At 44.7% G+C, this 13,113-nt stretch overlaps 1 protein-coding gene across 7 annotated transcripts in view; it reads right to left on the bottom strand.

Annotated features, from left to right (window-relative positions):
* The window catches only part of KDM2A (lysine demethylase 2A), an 85,370-nt gene that overhangs the window by 20,270 nt on the left and 51,987 nt on the right, over positions 1–13,113 (bottom strand). For all 7 annotated transcript variants that reach the window (XM_043516858.1, XM_043516859.1, XM_043516856.1 and 4 more), the window contains 3 exons: positions 11,761–11,876; positions 10,633–10,759; positions 9,071–9,471 (listed from right to left, as the gene is read on the bottom strand). In XM_043516858.1, coding sequence (XP_043372793.1) covers positions 9,071–9,471; positions 10,633–10,759; positions 11,761–11,876 — 644 coding nt within the window. The remainder of the gene's footprint in view (positions 1–9,070; positions 9,472–10,632; positions 10,760–11,760; positions 11,877–13,113) is intronic.

Below are 13,113 nucleotides of genomic sequence, written 5' to 3'. Positions count from 1 at the left end.
ATGACTGGAAAAAGGCTAATGTAGTGCCCATCTTTAAAAAAGGGAAGGAGGAGGATCCGGGGAACCACCAGCCAGTCAGCCTCACCTCAGTCCCTGGAAAAATCATGGAGCAGGTCCTCAAGGAATCAATTCTGAAGCACTTAGAGGAGAGGAAAGTGATCAGGAACAGTCTGCATGGATTCACCAAGGGCAAGTCATGCCTGACTAATCTAATTGCCTTCTATAACAAGGTAACTGGCTCTGTGGATTAAGGGAAAGCAGTGGACGTGTTCTTCCTTTAATTTAACAAAGCTTTTGACACGGTTTCCCACAGTATTCTTGCCAGCAAGTTAAAATAGTACGGGCTGGATGAATGAACTATAAGGTGGATAGAAAGCTGACTAGATCGTCAGGCTCAACAGGTAGTGATCAATGGCTCCATGTCTAGTTGGCAGCTGGTATCAAGTGGAGTGTCCCAAGGGTCGGTCCTGGGACTGGTTTTGTTCAATATCTTCACTAATGATCTGGAGGATGGCATGGACTGCACCCTCGGCAAGTTTGCAGATGACACTCAACTGGGAGGAGAGGTAGATATGCTGGAGGGTAGGGATCGGGTCCAGAGTGACCTAGACAAATTGGAGGATTGGGCCAAAAGAAATCTGATGAGGTTCATCAAAGACAAGTGCAGAGTCCTGCACTTAGGAAGGAAGAATCCCATGCACCGCTACAGGCTGCGGACTGACTGGCTAAGCAGCAGTTCTTGAGAAAAGGACCTGGGGTTACAGTGGACTAGAAGCTGGATATGAGTCAGCAGTGTGCCTTTGTTGCCAAGAAGGCCAATGGCATATTGGGCTGTATAAGTAGGAGCTTTGCCAGCAGATCGAGGGAAGCGATTATTCCCCTCTATTTGGCATTGGTGAGGCCACACCTGGAGTAGTGTGTCCAGTTTTGGTCCCCCCACTACAGAAGGGATGTGGAAAAAATTGGAGAGTCCAGCAGATGGCAACAAAAATGATTAGGGGACTGGAACAAATGACTTATGAGGAGAGGCTGAGGGAACTGGGATTGTTTAGTCTCCGGAAGAGAAGAATGAGGGGGGATTTGATAGCTGCTTTCAACTACCTGTGTCATAACTATAAAGGGAAGGGTAAAACACCTTTAAAATCCCTCCTGGCCAGAAGAAAAACCCTTTCACCTGTAAAGGGTTAAGAAGCTAGGATAACCTCGCTGGCACCTGACCAAAATGACCAATGAGGAAACAATGTACTTTCAAAGCTGGAGGGGGGGAGAAACAAAGGTTCTCTGTCTGTGTGATGCTTTTGCTGGGAACAGAACAGGAATGGAGTCTTAGAACTTGGTAAGAAATCTAGCTAGATATGCGTTAGATTCTGTTTTGTTTAAATGGCTGATAAAATAAGTTGTGCTGAATGGAATGTATATTCCTGTTTTTGTGTCTTTTTGTAACTTAAGATTTTGCCTAGAGGGATTCTCTATGTTTTGAATCTGATTACCCTGAAAGGTATTTACCATCCTGATTTTACAGATGTGATTCTTTTACTTTTTCTTCAATTAAAATTCTGCTTTTAAGAACCTGATTGTTTTTTCATTGTTCTTAAGATCCTAGGATTTGGGTCTGTGTTCACCTATGCAAACTGGTGAGGATTTTTATCAAGCCTTCCCCAGGAAAGGGGGTGTAGGGTTTGGGGAGGATTTTTTTGGGGGGAAAGACGCTTCCAAGTGGGCTCTTTCCCTGTTATATATTTGTTCGACGCTTGGTGGTGGCAGCAATGAAGTCCAAGGGCCAAAGGTAAAATAGTTTGTACCTTGGGAAAGTTTTAACCTAAGCTGGTAAAAATAAACTTAGAGGTTTTTTCATGCAAGTCCCCACATCTGTACCCTAGAGTTGAGAGTGGGGAAGGAATCTTGACAACCTGAAAGGGGGTTCCAATGAGGATGGATCTAGACTGTTCTCAGTGGTACCAGATGACAGAACAAGGAGTAATGGTCTCAAGTTGCAGTGGGGTAGGTTTAGGTTGGATATTAGGAAAAACTTTTCCACTAGGAGGGTGGTGAAGCACTGGAATGCGTTCCCTAGGGAGGTGGTGGAATCTCCATCCTTAGAGGTTTTTAAGGCCTGGCTTGACAAAGCCTTGGCTGGGATGATTTAGTTGGTGCTGGTCCTGCTTTGAGCAGCGGGTTGGACTAGATGACCTCCTGAGGTCCCTTCCAACCCTGATATTCTATGATCCTATGAAATGCATTCATTGGTTAATGGCCCTAGAGAAAGGTTTAAAAGATGCAGTGGGAATCTGTAAATGCTACATGGGCAGTTCGGGATAGGTGACTGCTCATGTGCAAAATACCTCAGGTATCTATGGCTTTTACTTTGTTCTATTCTGTCTGACAGATGTGAGGACTGCTACACATTCTTAAAGAAACCTGGGAACTGTAGCTAAGCCTGGAAAGTAAAGCAAGTCAAGACCTTCAGGTGAGAGATGGACTCTTCCAAATGAGCAAGCTGGCACAAGAACATTTTAAGGAAGCCCCCACTTCCAGCATAATGAGGAAGCAAAACCTACTAATACCAGGACAGAAGGTTTTATTTATTAATTAGTGTTGCAACCAGGGCTGACCTTACCATGAGGCGAACTCAGGTGGCTGCCTCAGGTGCCAGATTGGGCGGGGATAGGGTACGGCGCCACTAGGACCCAGAGTGTAGAAAATTGTGTCTGCTGCTGGTGCATATGTATTCTTTCTGATCTAGATGCAGAGATGGTGGAGTGCCGTGCTGGAGGAAGGAGGGCACAAGAGACATAACAGGAAGGCAGGAGAAAAGGTGAGAGGGAACAACAGAAAGTAGCAGGAGCTGCAGGGAGAGAGAGGAGGAGCCTCTTGTGTACCTCTCTAGCACCCCAAGGTGCCTGGACTAATTACCACCACTTTCTCAGGGACCTTCCTGTTTCCTGCTGCTTCCCTGAACCCACTTAAGGAGAACAGACAATCAACTGAAGTAGTAGGAGCCAGTTAGGTCCTTAAGACACTGATATCTTTCCTCACTCAGGCCCTGCTAACAGCCTGCTTTGTCCCCTTCAATTGAGTGTTGAGAGCCACTATAGCTGGCACAGAACAGCAGTCATGAGTGAAAGAAGAAAATGCCCCTCTGGGGCAGCATTCAGAAAAAGCAAGCAAGCAAGCAAGCAAGCAAAGGAAGCTTTTCTATCTAAGCAGGAAGGAGCTCTCCTGAGATACATAGACACAAATGTTCACGGTGAGCCTTCCGGCCCCAGTGAGGATGCGAGTGGTGAGGAGATGCCCGATCTTCCAGTTAGTCAGAGTGCAGGTGACCTGGCAGCTATTGCAGCATCCATATCTCCATCTCAAATGGATGTAACCATGCACATTCCTGAAGAAAAGTGTAGATCAGAGAAGAGTGTGGTGGAGGCTCAAGAAACAGCTGCTGCTGAGTTTAGCTCCTTAAGCCTAGATGATCCAGGACCATGGACCCACTTGAGCAGTAGCCTGAGGGACTTCCTTGTAGTGCATGGGCCACAGCAAGTGAAAAACTTCATGTTCCCCAAAGACAATGAAAATAGAAGTTTTCATCCAACATATTACTGGTGTGAAATCCCCAATGGTGACAAAGTGGAGGGGCCATAGCTTATGTACTCAAAACCCCAGAATGCTGCATACTGTTTTTGTTGCAAACTCTTCCAGTCTAATGTTCCAGCCACATTGGGTTTTACAGGAACAAAGGATTGGAAAAATCTGACTAGAAATCTGGCATGCCATGAGAAGGCAGCAAATCACCAGAGAGCATTCCATAGGTGGAAAGAGCTTGAGATGAGACTAAGGTTAAAGGCCACCATAGATGATCAGCATCAAAAGAAGATTGCATCAGAGTCTCTTTACTGGCAAAATGTTCTGAAAAGGCTCATTGCCATTGTGAGATGCTTGCTACCAAAAACCGAACACTGCATGGCACTTCAGATCAGCTGTATGTGCCAAACAATGGAAACTTCCTTAAAATTGTGGAGCTGATGGCTGAATTTGAAGCTGTATTCCAGGAGCATCTAAGAAGAGTCACCACGCAAGAAATGTACACACACTACTACCTTGGAAAAACAATTCAAAATGAGATCACACAGTTACTGGCAACAAAAGTCAAACAGAAGATTGTGGCAGATCTGAAGTTTGCAAAATGTTACTGTTATTCTGGACAGCACACCTGACATCAGCCATACGGAACAAGTTACTTTAATGGTGCGTTTTGTAACAACAACAGAACCTAGTGAAAATGTCCCTGCAATGGTGATTGTCAGAGAGCATTCTCTAGAATTTATTGACATTGATGATACTACAGGAGCTGGTATGACAAATTTGCTTCTTAAAAAACTGGAAGATACGGGAATTGCGATAGCTGCAATGAGAAGTCATGGCTATGATAATGGTGCCAACATGAGAGGAAAGAACAGAGGAGTGCAGATGCAGATCCGAGAGTTTAACCCTTGAGCTTTTATTGTCCCATGCAGTTCTCATTCATTGAACTTGGTGGTCAGTGGGGCTTCTAGTGAGGCTGCAGAATTTTTAAATGTAATTCAAAGCATATATGTATTTTCTTCTGCATCAACTCATCGATGACAAATTTTGAAGCAACATCTGGGAACATCCTCTCTGATACCGAAACCACTGAGTGCCACACGATGGGAAATGTTAGAATATAGATATTCAGGCCGGTCTGTAAAGGCCTATACTTTAAGAATTTAGGTGTATTCTTATCACTTAGCTAGTTATAGAGGTACAAAAGAGAATCAAAATCACTGGCTGTATAAGGCCTTTTCTCACTGTGACAGTCTGAGGCCCTGTTCTTAGGCTAAGGCCTTTGGCTAAGCAGCAGAGGCAGCCATAAGCTGAGAAGCGACCGGTCACATCCTTACATTCCCAACTCGTCACACTGAAATAAGGCAATCTGGAGCTGTTGGAAAGATGATCTGATCTATCACCTCCAGAGAAAGGGAAGTGCCTAGAAAATGTAAAAGGAAACTTAGTTTGATAGCATCCTGTCTGGCAAGAACTCACTTATCAATAGCTGGGATGTGAAATCCTCACTTCTGTATTGTTTTGTCATTATAGTTCCCACTTTGCTATTGTTTATTTGCATGGTCTCTGTCTGGTTCTGTTATTGTTTCTATCTGCTGTATAATTAATTTTGCTGGGCGTAAACTAATTAAGGTGGTGGGATACAATTGGTTAAATAATCACGTTACAATATGTTAGGATTGGCTAGTTAAATTTCAGTAAAACGATTGGTTAAGGTATAGCTAAGCAGAACTCAAGTTTTACTATATAGTCTGCAGTCAATCAGGAAGTGTGTGTGTGTGGGGGAGAATTGGAACAGGGTTGGGGAAATTGGAATCATGTTTTGCTAAGGGGGGGAAAATGGGAACAGGGACACAGGTAAGGCTCAATGGTGTCAGAGCTGGGAAGGTGGACACTAAGGAAGGAAACTGGAATCATGCCTGCTGAAAGTTCACCCCAACAAACATCAAATTGTTTGCACCTTTGGACTTTGGGTATTGTTGCTCTCTGTTCATGTGAGAAGGACCAGGGAAGTAAGCGGGTGAAGGAATAAGCCCCTAACAGGAAAGTCAAGTGAAGGTGATAAAGCCTATCAAACACCAAATTGGGAAGGTAGATGATAGTTGCCATTATAGAGGCTAATGCTATGACAGGAACTGTTTGTGGGAGAACAGTGGCAGAGGGAAATGGAATCAACGGAAACATACATGACTTCAAATTTCTGCATGGCTTAGTGTTGTGGCATGACATACTGTTTGAAATAAATGTCGTAAGCAAGAGACTCCAAGGTGTTGACCTTAATATATCTGGAGCAATGGAACAACTGGACAAAGCAAAGTCATACCTACAGTCTTACCGGTCAGATGAGGGATTTCAAAGCATTCTGAAGAGTGCACAGAAGTTGGCAGAGGAACTTCACACTGAAGCTATTTTCCCACCCATTCAAGAATACAAGAGTCACCAAAGAAGACTACATTTTGATTACGAGGTATGGGATAATCCTACAAGAGACCCCAAACAACAATTCAAAGTTGAATTCTTTAACCAGGTGCTAGATTGTGCAATACAGTCAGTTGAAGAACATTTCATGCAGTTCAAGGAACACAGCAGTATATTTGGGATGTTGTATGATATTTCAAAACTCACTATACCTGAAGACGACCTACACCAGCAATGCAGGGCACTAGAGACCAGGTTGACACATGATGACATGTGCGATATTGATGCGAGTGATTTAGGTGATGAACTGAAAGCCCTTTCAAGATACATTTCAACAGGATCAACTCCAAAGGATATTCTGAAATATATGTGCACAAATAAGATGACCAAGAAAGAAAGCAAGGCTGTTAAGTTATTAGGCAGCTATCCCAGACAAATGCCAAGTGTGGTGAGAATAGATCTTAACTTTTTGTGAGCAGAGCAATGAGCCAGACAAGGGTGGAGGATGGAGAAGATTTAGACAGGCTAGGGTTACACCAGGAAGAACCTCATTTGAGCCACATTTCACAGAACAAAGAACTGCAAGGGAAGACTAAGCATTACTAGCAGAAAGACCAGTCAGAACATATCACCACTGTAAGACTCCACTCAGATACAGCAATAGTATCACTATTTCTGAAAAGATGGCTGCAGTTCTGCAGGAAGAAATACAAACCATGCTGAATATGGGAGTTACTGAACCAACCAACTGTGAACAGGTAAGACTCACAGTACTAGTACCAGAGAGATGGGAAGATATTCAGGAATATTTGCAAATTAAACACAGTATCTAAGTCTCATTCATCTTTATGCCATGTATTGAATTATGGAGGCATCGACAGCAGCTCCAAAGTTAAGGTTTGGTTCAATTTTGCTACATAAGGCAAAACCCCTTTGTTTTCCATAAAGAATGGAGCGTATCTCGTCCAAGTTCTCAGCACATAATCTGAGAGTGAAGATTTAATGTTGAGGGTTCTACCAAATTGATCAAGAGATTTAATTATAATTTGTTAAAAATGGTCCCTTTAACTTTATTCAAGTCTCAAGCTTTTGGTAAAAAGTTACTCGCTTAAGATTAAAAGATGATTATCTTGTAGATTTTAAGTGCATCTAAGGGAAAGCTGACTTTAAAGTTTATTAGTCTGTTATTTTGATTTAACAATATTCATCCGAACTGTTTTTTCCTCCATGATGTTTGTTGATTAATATTTTTGACGACAAGTAGTTGCTCCAGAATCAAAGCTTTCATTTGAAGAAGTTTCTAACCCTCATGGCTGTGGAAAAAAGTTCTGAAAATATGGATTGAGTTTATATGCACACTTCAAAGAGGTTCTTTCACAAGAGGTAGGATCTCTGTTGAAGTTCACAATTGGCTCAGGAGTTCTACTGCATGTTCTGGCCAGTCGATACTCCTTTTCACCTGCAGTCCTTTCTGTTGATCTGCAAGGCATGATCGACCAGGTTGTTTTGTGGATTTAAAAACCTAGAAAAGTGGCCAAGAAGTTCCTATACTCCTTCTGGAGCGTCCATTTACTGACATTTAGAATGTGCCTGGTATGCCATGTAATTCACAAGATACAAAATCAATTGGTGCAATCTGCGAAAGGATCTAAAAGCAGCACTCCTATAATATTCAGACGGTAAGGATACGCAGTAAATCCCTTATTCAGGTCAAGAGTGCAGACACACTGCTTTCACAATTCTTATATCATACAACACTATACTGTGCATCGGTTAAGGTTGCGACACAACATACATGACAAAGCCACAAAAGCAAAATAAAGTTAAACCATCCACCAGTTCACTCTATGTAGACACCTCTCCACTAGCTAGTTACCATAAATCACAGCCTCGGCTCATTTCTCCAAACTGGAAGGACCATGTTTTTTCTAAATTTAGTACAGAAGGAATGGGTGGGAATCATACTTGTGCTGATGGTAGGAGTATGGGCAAAGCTTGGCTAGAAGGCTGACAGTGCTACCTGTGGAGAGGTAAGGCTAAGTTTGCCTCTTTATCTGCTTCAGAAGGGACAGAGAGCATAACATAGGAGTGGACAATGAGGAAGGGTGGGACAGAAACCCAGCCTTCTAACCTTGGTTTTAGGATTCAAAGCTGATATTTTCGGAAAAGGGTGGTCTGGAATTCCCTTCTTCCTTCAGTAATGCAAGGGTTAGAGACCTGGCTCATGGTGACCATCTTCATAGGCCTACCTATTGCAAAGCATGGTGGGATACAGGGTGAAAAGGAGAAACATGCATATAATAACCCACCTAGCGAAACCTGCAAGAGATCATATATCCTGGGCAAACAACCAAACAAAAATACAACCAAGTCCATCTGTAATGGGCAATGAGGAACAGAGGAGATTGTTCTGATGACCACTAAGGAGGATTAAGACTAGTATGGAGAATACATTGTGCCATGAACAATCTTGCAGTGGCACCTGAAAATGGACCAAATGGGTCCCAAGATTATTTTCAGAACTCGTGTCCATGATGGCACCAGAAAAAACTGCCTTGGTAGAGATGGTTAGGGGTGTAGAGATGCCAATGTGACTAAAGAAATCAAAATTAGGTTGGGTTCTGTTTTCCCCTTTGGGCCCAGATCCCCTCTAAACATCATTTGGTAGATTGAATACCTACATTTTATCTCTGAAATACGAGTAAAAACCATCAGTTCCCATCGGAAAAGGGGGGCACCAAGTTAGAGGTAGCACATTTAGAACTAACTGAGCCTTTGGGGGATATAGGACACTTTTGGGGCACCTCTCCCAGAAAGTCACCAAGACAGATTTGGACTCAGTAATGGAAGATGTAGTTTTATAAACACTGTAACTATGTGCCAGCTTAGATCATGTAGTCAGACCTCATGGTTTCAGGCACAAGCTCATCAGCTGCAGGAGAAATTCCTCCCTGAGCCTCTCTTGCACTGCCCCCAGCAAGCCAGGAGCATCCTGGTACTCCTTGCTTTTGTATACGAACAATGGCAGGCAGGGATATGGGACTCTGTGGAGCGGAGGTTCTCGGCTTCTACATACCTTAACGTCAGCAATGAGGGCGTCCTCATCCTCTATGCCCGTGGGGACACATTTCTTGTGCAGAGGCAGCGACTCCAGCTTGTCCACCAGGCAGCGTAGACCTTCCAGTTCGAACTGGGTCAGATGCACCTTCCTGTACTTGAAAGGACTGCTGCCATGGGGATCCCAGGCCTGACCATTGTGGGAGCCCCGGCTGGAGTCAGACGAATCCATAGACAGAGTTCTCTTGAGGCCTGGCAGGCTCCTGCAGCCTCTGCTTAGTTCATCATAGTCTAGGTTGGCACCGTTAGCCACAGGGCTTGTGAGAATTGATCGTCTGGTGACTGGGCGCCTGGGGTCCCTCCCTGCTGCATCATCCTCTTCATCCATGTTTCCCGGCTCCAAGCAGCTCAACTCCATATCTGCCACGAGGGTGAGGGGAAAGATTAGAGAGAGTGAGAGGAGCAGAATAGCAGGCCTGCCAAGCGGACCGCTTACAGGAGATTGAGGGTTTTCAGGCTAATCATCTGAAGGAGACAGGAAGGAATCTCCCTCAACCACCAGAGAGAACAGCATGTAAAGCCAGGAAAACAAGCAGCTGGACAGAGCAAGACACTGAATGGATACACCAGTGGGGCTGATCCAGAGTGACCGCTGTGCGGGAGTGGCAGAAGAGTAGCCTGATTTCCAATGACTGCCAAATGTAAAGCACCCCTCCACACCAAGGCGGAGAGAGGAGAAGGGCTGTGTATACTGCTGCTCCTACAGCTGTCTCATTAACGCCATCTCTCTGTTCATTATTTCACCACACTCCACTGCTGGGGGAAGCTAATCAAATAGATATGGAGCCAAGCTGTAGAAGAACAGGAGTTTGAGAGCAGCAGGCTGTGCTGAACTGACCATCTTAAGCTACTAAAGAAAAATGTTCTGAAATCTGCAGGGGAAAGAGGAGTCACAGGGCTTTGCCTTTGCTGGAGCCCTTTGGGTAGAAGTTCTAGCCCTGGAAATGCTACAGGTATGATAAGAGGGCATCCTGCAAATGATTTTCGGATCCCTTTTGAGAGCAAGGTCTCATACATCACCTTTTATTGGATTCCTGGCTCCAGCTATGTTGCAAGAGGCCCCTGCAACCCTCAATATAAAAACCCACAGACACAGCAACTTAATCTAACACACCATGAGGTTCTAGGCCACAGGAAACATTTTTCCCATGAACATAGCAGTAGGGACTGCATTGCCTCTTCCCCATTCACTAGAGGCTGCATGCCACTAACTGGGCACGTACACAGTGATATCTTGGGCTAGATTATCTGCAGCCCTTTTGAGCAGAGATGACTGGCCTAGCACTTCATGGGGGTAAAGGAAAGCTCCAGGACAAACTGCAGCTTTTGACTCATAGATCCTGTTTGCCCTCTCCCCGCGGATTCCCTTAAACATGACTAACAGGAAAGATAGAAAGTGTGAAATTTAAGGAAGTGAACCTCCTGAATGCCCCCCTGCCCTGCTGTATTAGCAGTGAGGGAACTGAAAGAAACCCCTTCAGTATGACAAGGAGGAGATGGGGGCCAAGCAGCTGCTCTTACCCATGCTGAGTGATTCCTTCTGGAAGTCCTTCGTCAGGTGGGAGTGACTGGTGATGCAGTAAACATAGCGTTCCAGCACATACCAACACATCTCATAGTAGAAGGGGTAGCGAAACTTATTTGGGACCTGTCATGTGGTGAAAGAGGCAAGACTGAGCCAAGGGAAGAGATCAGTTACACTCAAAAGGAAAGCACAGTGACGACACTCCAAGCACAGCTATCTTGGTCCCAGAGTGAGCCTCTTGTGGGGGTTGGGAATTGCAGGTACATGGAACAGTATATACAGGGAGTGCTTCCAGCATCCCAACATTTTATCTCACTTCAGGAAACTGCCCACAGGCAGTGCAGGCATACCTCACTCCCAGGCCATTAACATTTTATTCTTGTTTAGGGTCACAGATCTGTGCTACATTTAACATCGAACAAACCCTCCCTCATTGTTGCAGGGATAGTAGCAAGGCAAGCACGCTACACAACACCTTAGCTGCGAGTACCACAATTTGACCTCAAGCTAAAATCTAATATAAGTTACATGTTCTGAAGGATGCTTTAGAGAAGGGAAGGCTATTGCCAATAAGAGTCTGCGTAGTGCTTTTGCAGCTTCATGTTAGGAGCTGTGTGCTACACCTGGCAAATCCTCAATTCACAGCAGTTAACTGGTGGGGATGCATCAGCCTGCAGATCCAAGAACTCTCTCTCAAGGTCACAAGAGGCCTTTGGCCTCAATAACCCTCTCTGCCTGGTCAAAACTTAGCATAAGACTCCAAAACAGCAGAGGAAGGAAAAGGAAAATGCAGAAACACCACATTTGAGCGACTCCAGTAACAAGTAATCTTCCTTTTCCTACGAAGAAGGGCTTGGAGAGCCCCACTCAGATTCACTGTACCCAATTCCCTTCTCCCCCTGGTTCTCCCCAACCTGGAGTTGGATTAGAACCAGTGCCCTAGAAGTTAATACCCCATATCCCATCCTCCCCCGGCTCCAAACCAGCCAGTCTTCCCATTTTCTTTGACACAGTAAGCTGCAGACAGATCTTTTTGGAAGCTTGGTAGCCTGTATATGTTCTCTTGTGCTGAGGGAGGGTCTCTGATTCAGAGGTTGCCTTCAGGCCCTCCTGATGTTCCTTACCCTTGTGCGGTCTTCAATGTTGTAGATCCTTAGCTGCATGGGGATGTTGAAGCTGTGCAGGAAATTGCCCCCAAAAACCAAAGTGTCAGTGGGAGTATACACAGCATGGATCCAACCTGTCAGAGTAAGACAGTAAGCAATGATCTCAAGTTGCAGTGGGGGAGGTCTAGCTTGGATATTAGGAAAAACTATTTCACTAGGAGGGTGGTGAAGCACTAGAATGGGCTACCTAGAGGAGTGGTGAGGTTTTTACGGCCCATCTTGACAAAGCCCTGGCTGGGATGATTTAGTTGGGGTTGTTCCTGCTTTGAGCAGGGGGTTGGACTAGATGATCTCCCAAGGTCTCTTCCAATCCTAATCTTCTATGATTCTATGAAATAGAGAGTTCATAGACTAGCTCTAACAAATGCATGGTTGAAGCATCCACACAGACCACATTAATTTAAAATACCCCTCCAACTCTGAATCCAGCTGCCTGATCCCACCCCTTGGAAGGATGTGGACAGTGTGTGCCTTGCGGTGCTAATCCCAAGCTTAGTTACACCAGCCACCCCCACTCATGTATGTCTAAAAATTCTCATTTGTCACTCACTCCCTTACCTCCAGCAGCACCTTCTCTCCCTTTTCTACTTCTTCCTCGCATGTTCGGCAGATTAAACAGATTTGGGGCAGAGCCTGTCTGTATTTGCGTGGAACCTAGCACACTTATGGTCTCAAAGAAATAGCAGGCAGTCTACCTCACCCATCTAGAAATTAAAGCGTTTCTGATCACACTAGATTCTCCAGTAGGATGTGATCTTGGTCATGGGTTCCCTCAGCTTGGATAGTTCGATAGCTGACTTTAACCAATTCGCTCCAGTGAAAGTTTGCAGTTCTCTGTTTTGAATGCAGGCCAGCTATAATAGACCCTAAGTCAAACAGGTCAGTGCCTTGAGAAAAAGGAGATGGAGTATGCAGTGTTTACTAAACCAGAAGGTCTAGAATGCACAGATCTGCTCAGTAGCAATGCCTTCTAAAGAGTGGTCTAATTCCTGATCCTCCCATTTTTTTCACAGGTACATGTAATTCTCACTCTTTCATACCATTAGTACTCTTCACTCTCACAGCTCTGTCTCCTTGCTGAAGCCTTCCCACAAGCAGCAGGGAGGAATTTACTTCCTTCCAAGCTGCGGCAGCCATGGTTCAGGGAAGTAACTACCTCCAACTCCACTGATACCATCTCCTTCTTTCCCCCTACCTTTCTATCATCCAATCTCTTAGAAAAGCCACCTCTGCAACATTTGTCCCTAACACCCCATATTCCTACCACTCTGCTCTTTTATTCAGGTATCTTTCCGATCTGTTCTCTCCTTT

This window comes from Dermochelys coriacea, chromosome 6 (genome assembly GCF_009764565.3).
Source record: "Dermochelys coriacea isolate rDerCor1 chromosome 6, rDerCor1.pri.v4, whole genome shotgun sequence".
Classification (NCBI taxonomy): Eukaryota; Metazoa; Chordata; order Testudines; family Dermochelyidae; genus Dermochelys; species Dermochelys coriacea.
This window is presented reverse-complemented; position numbering and strand designations above follow the sequence as displayed.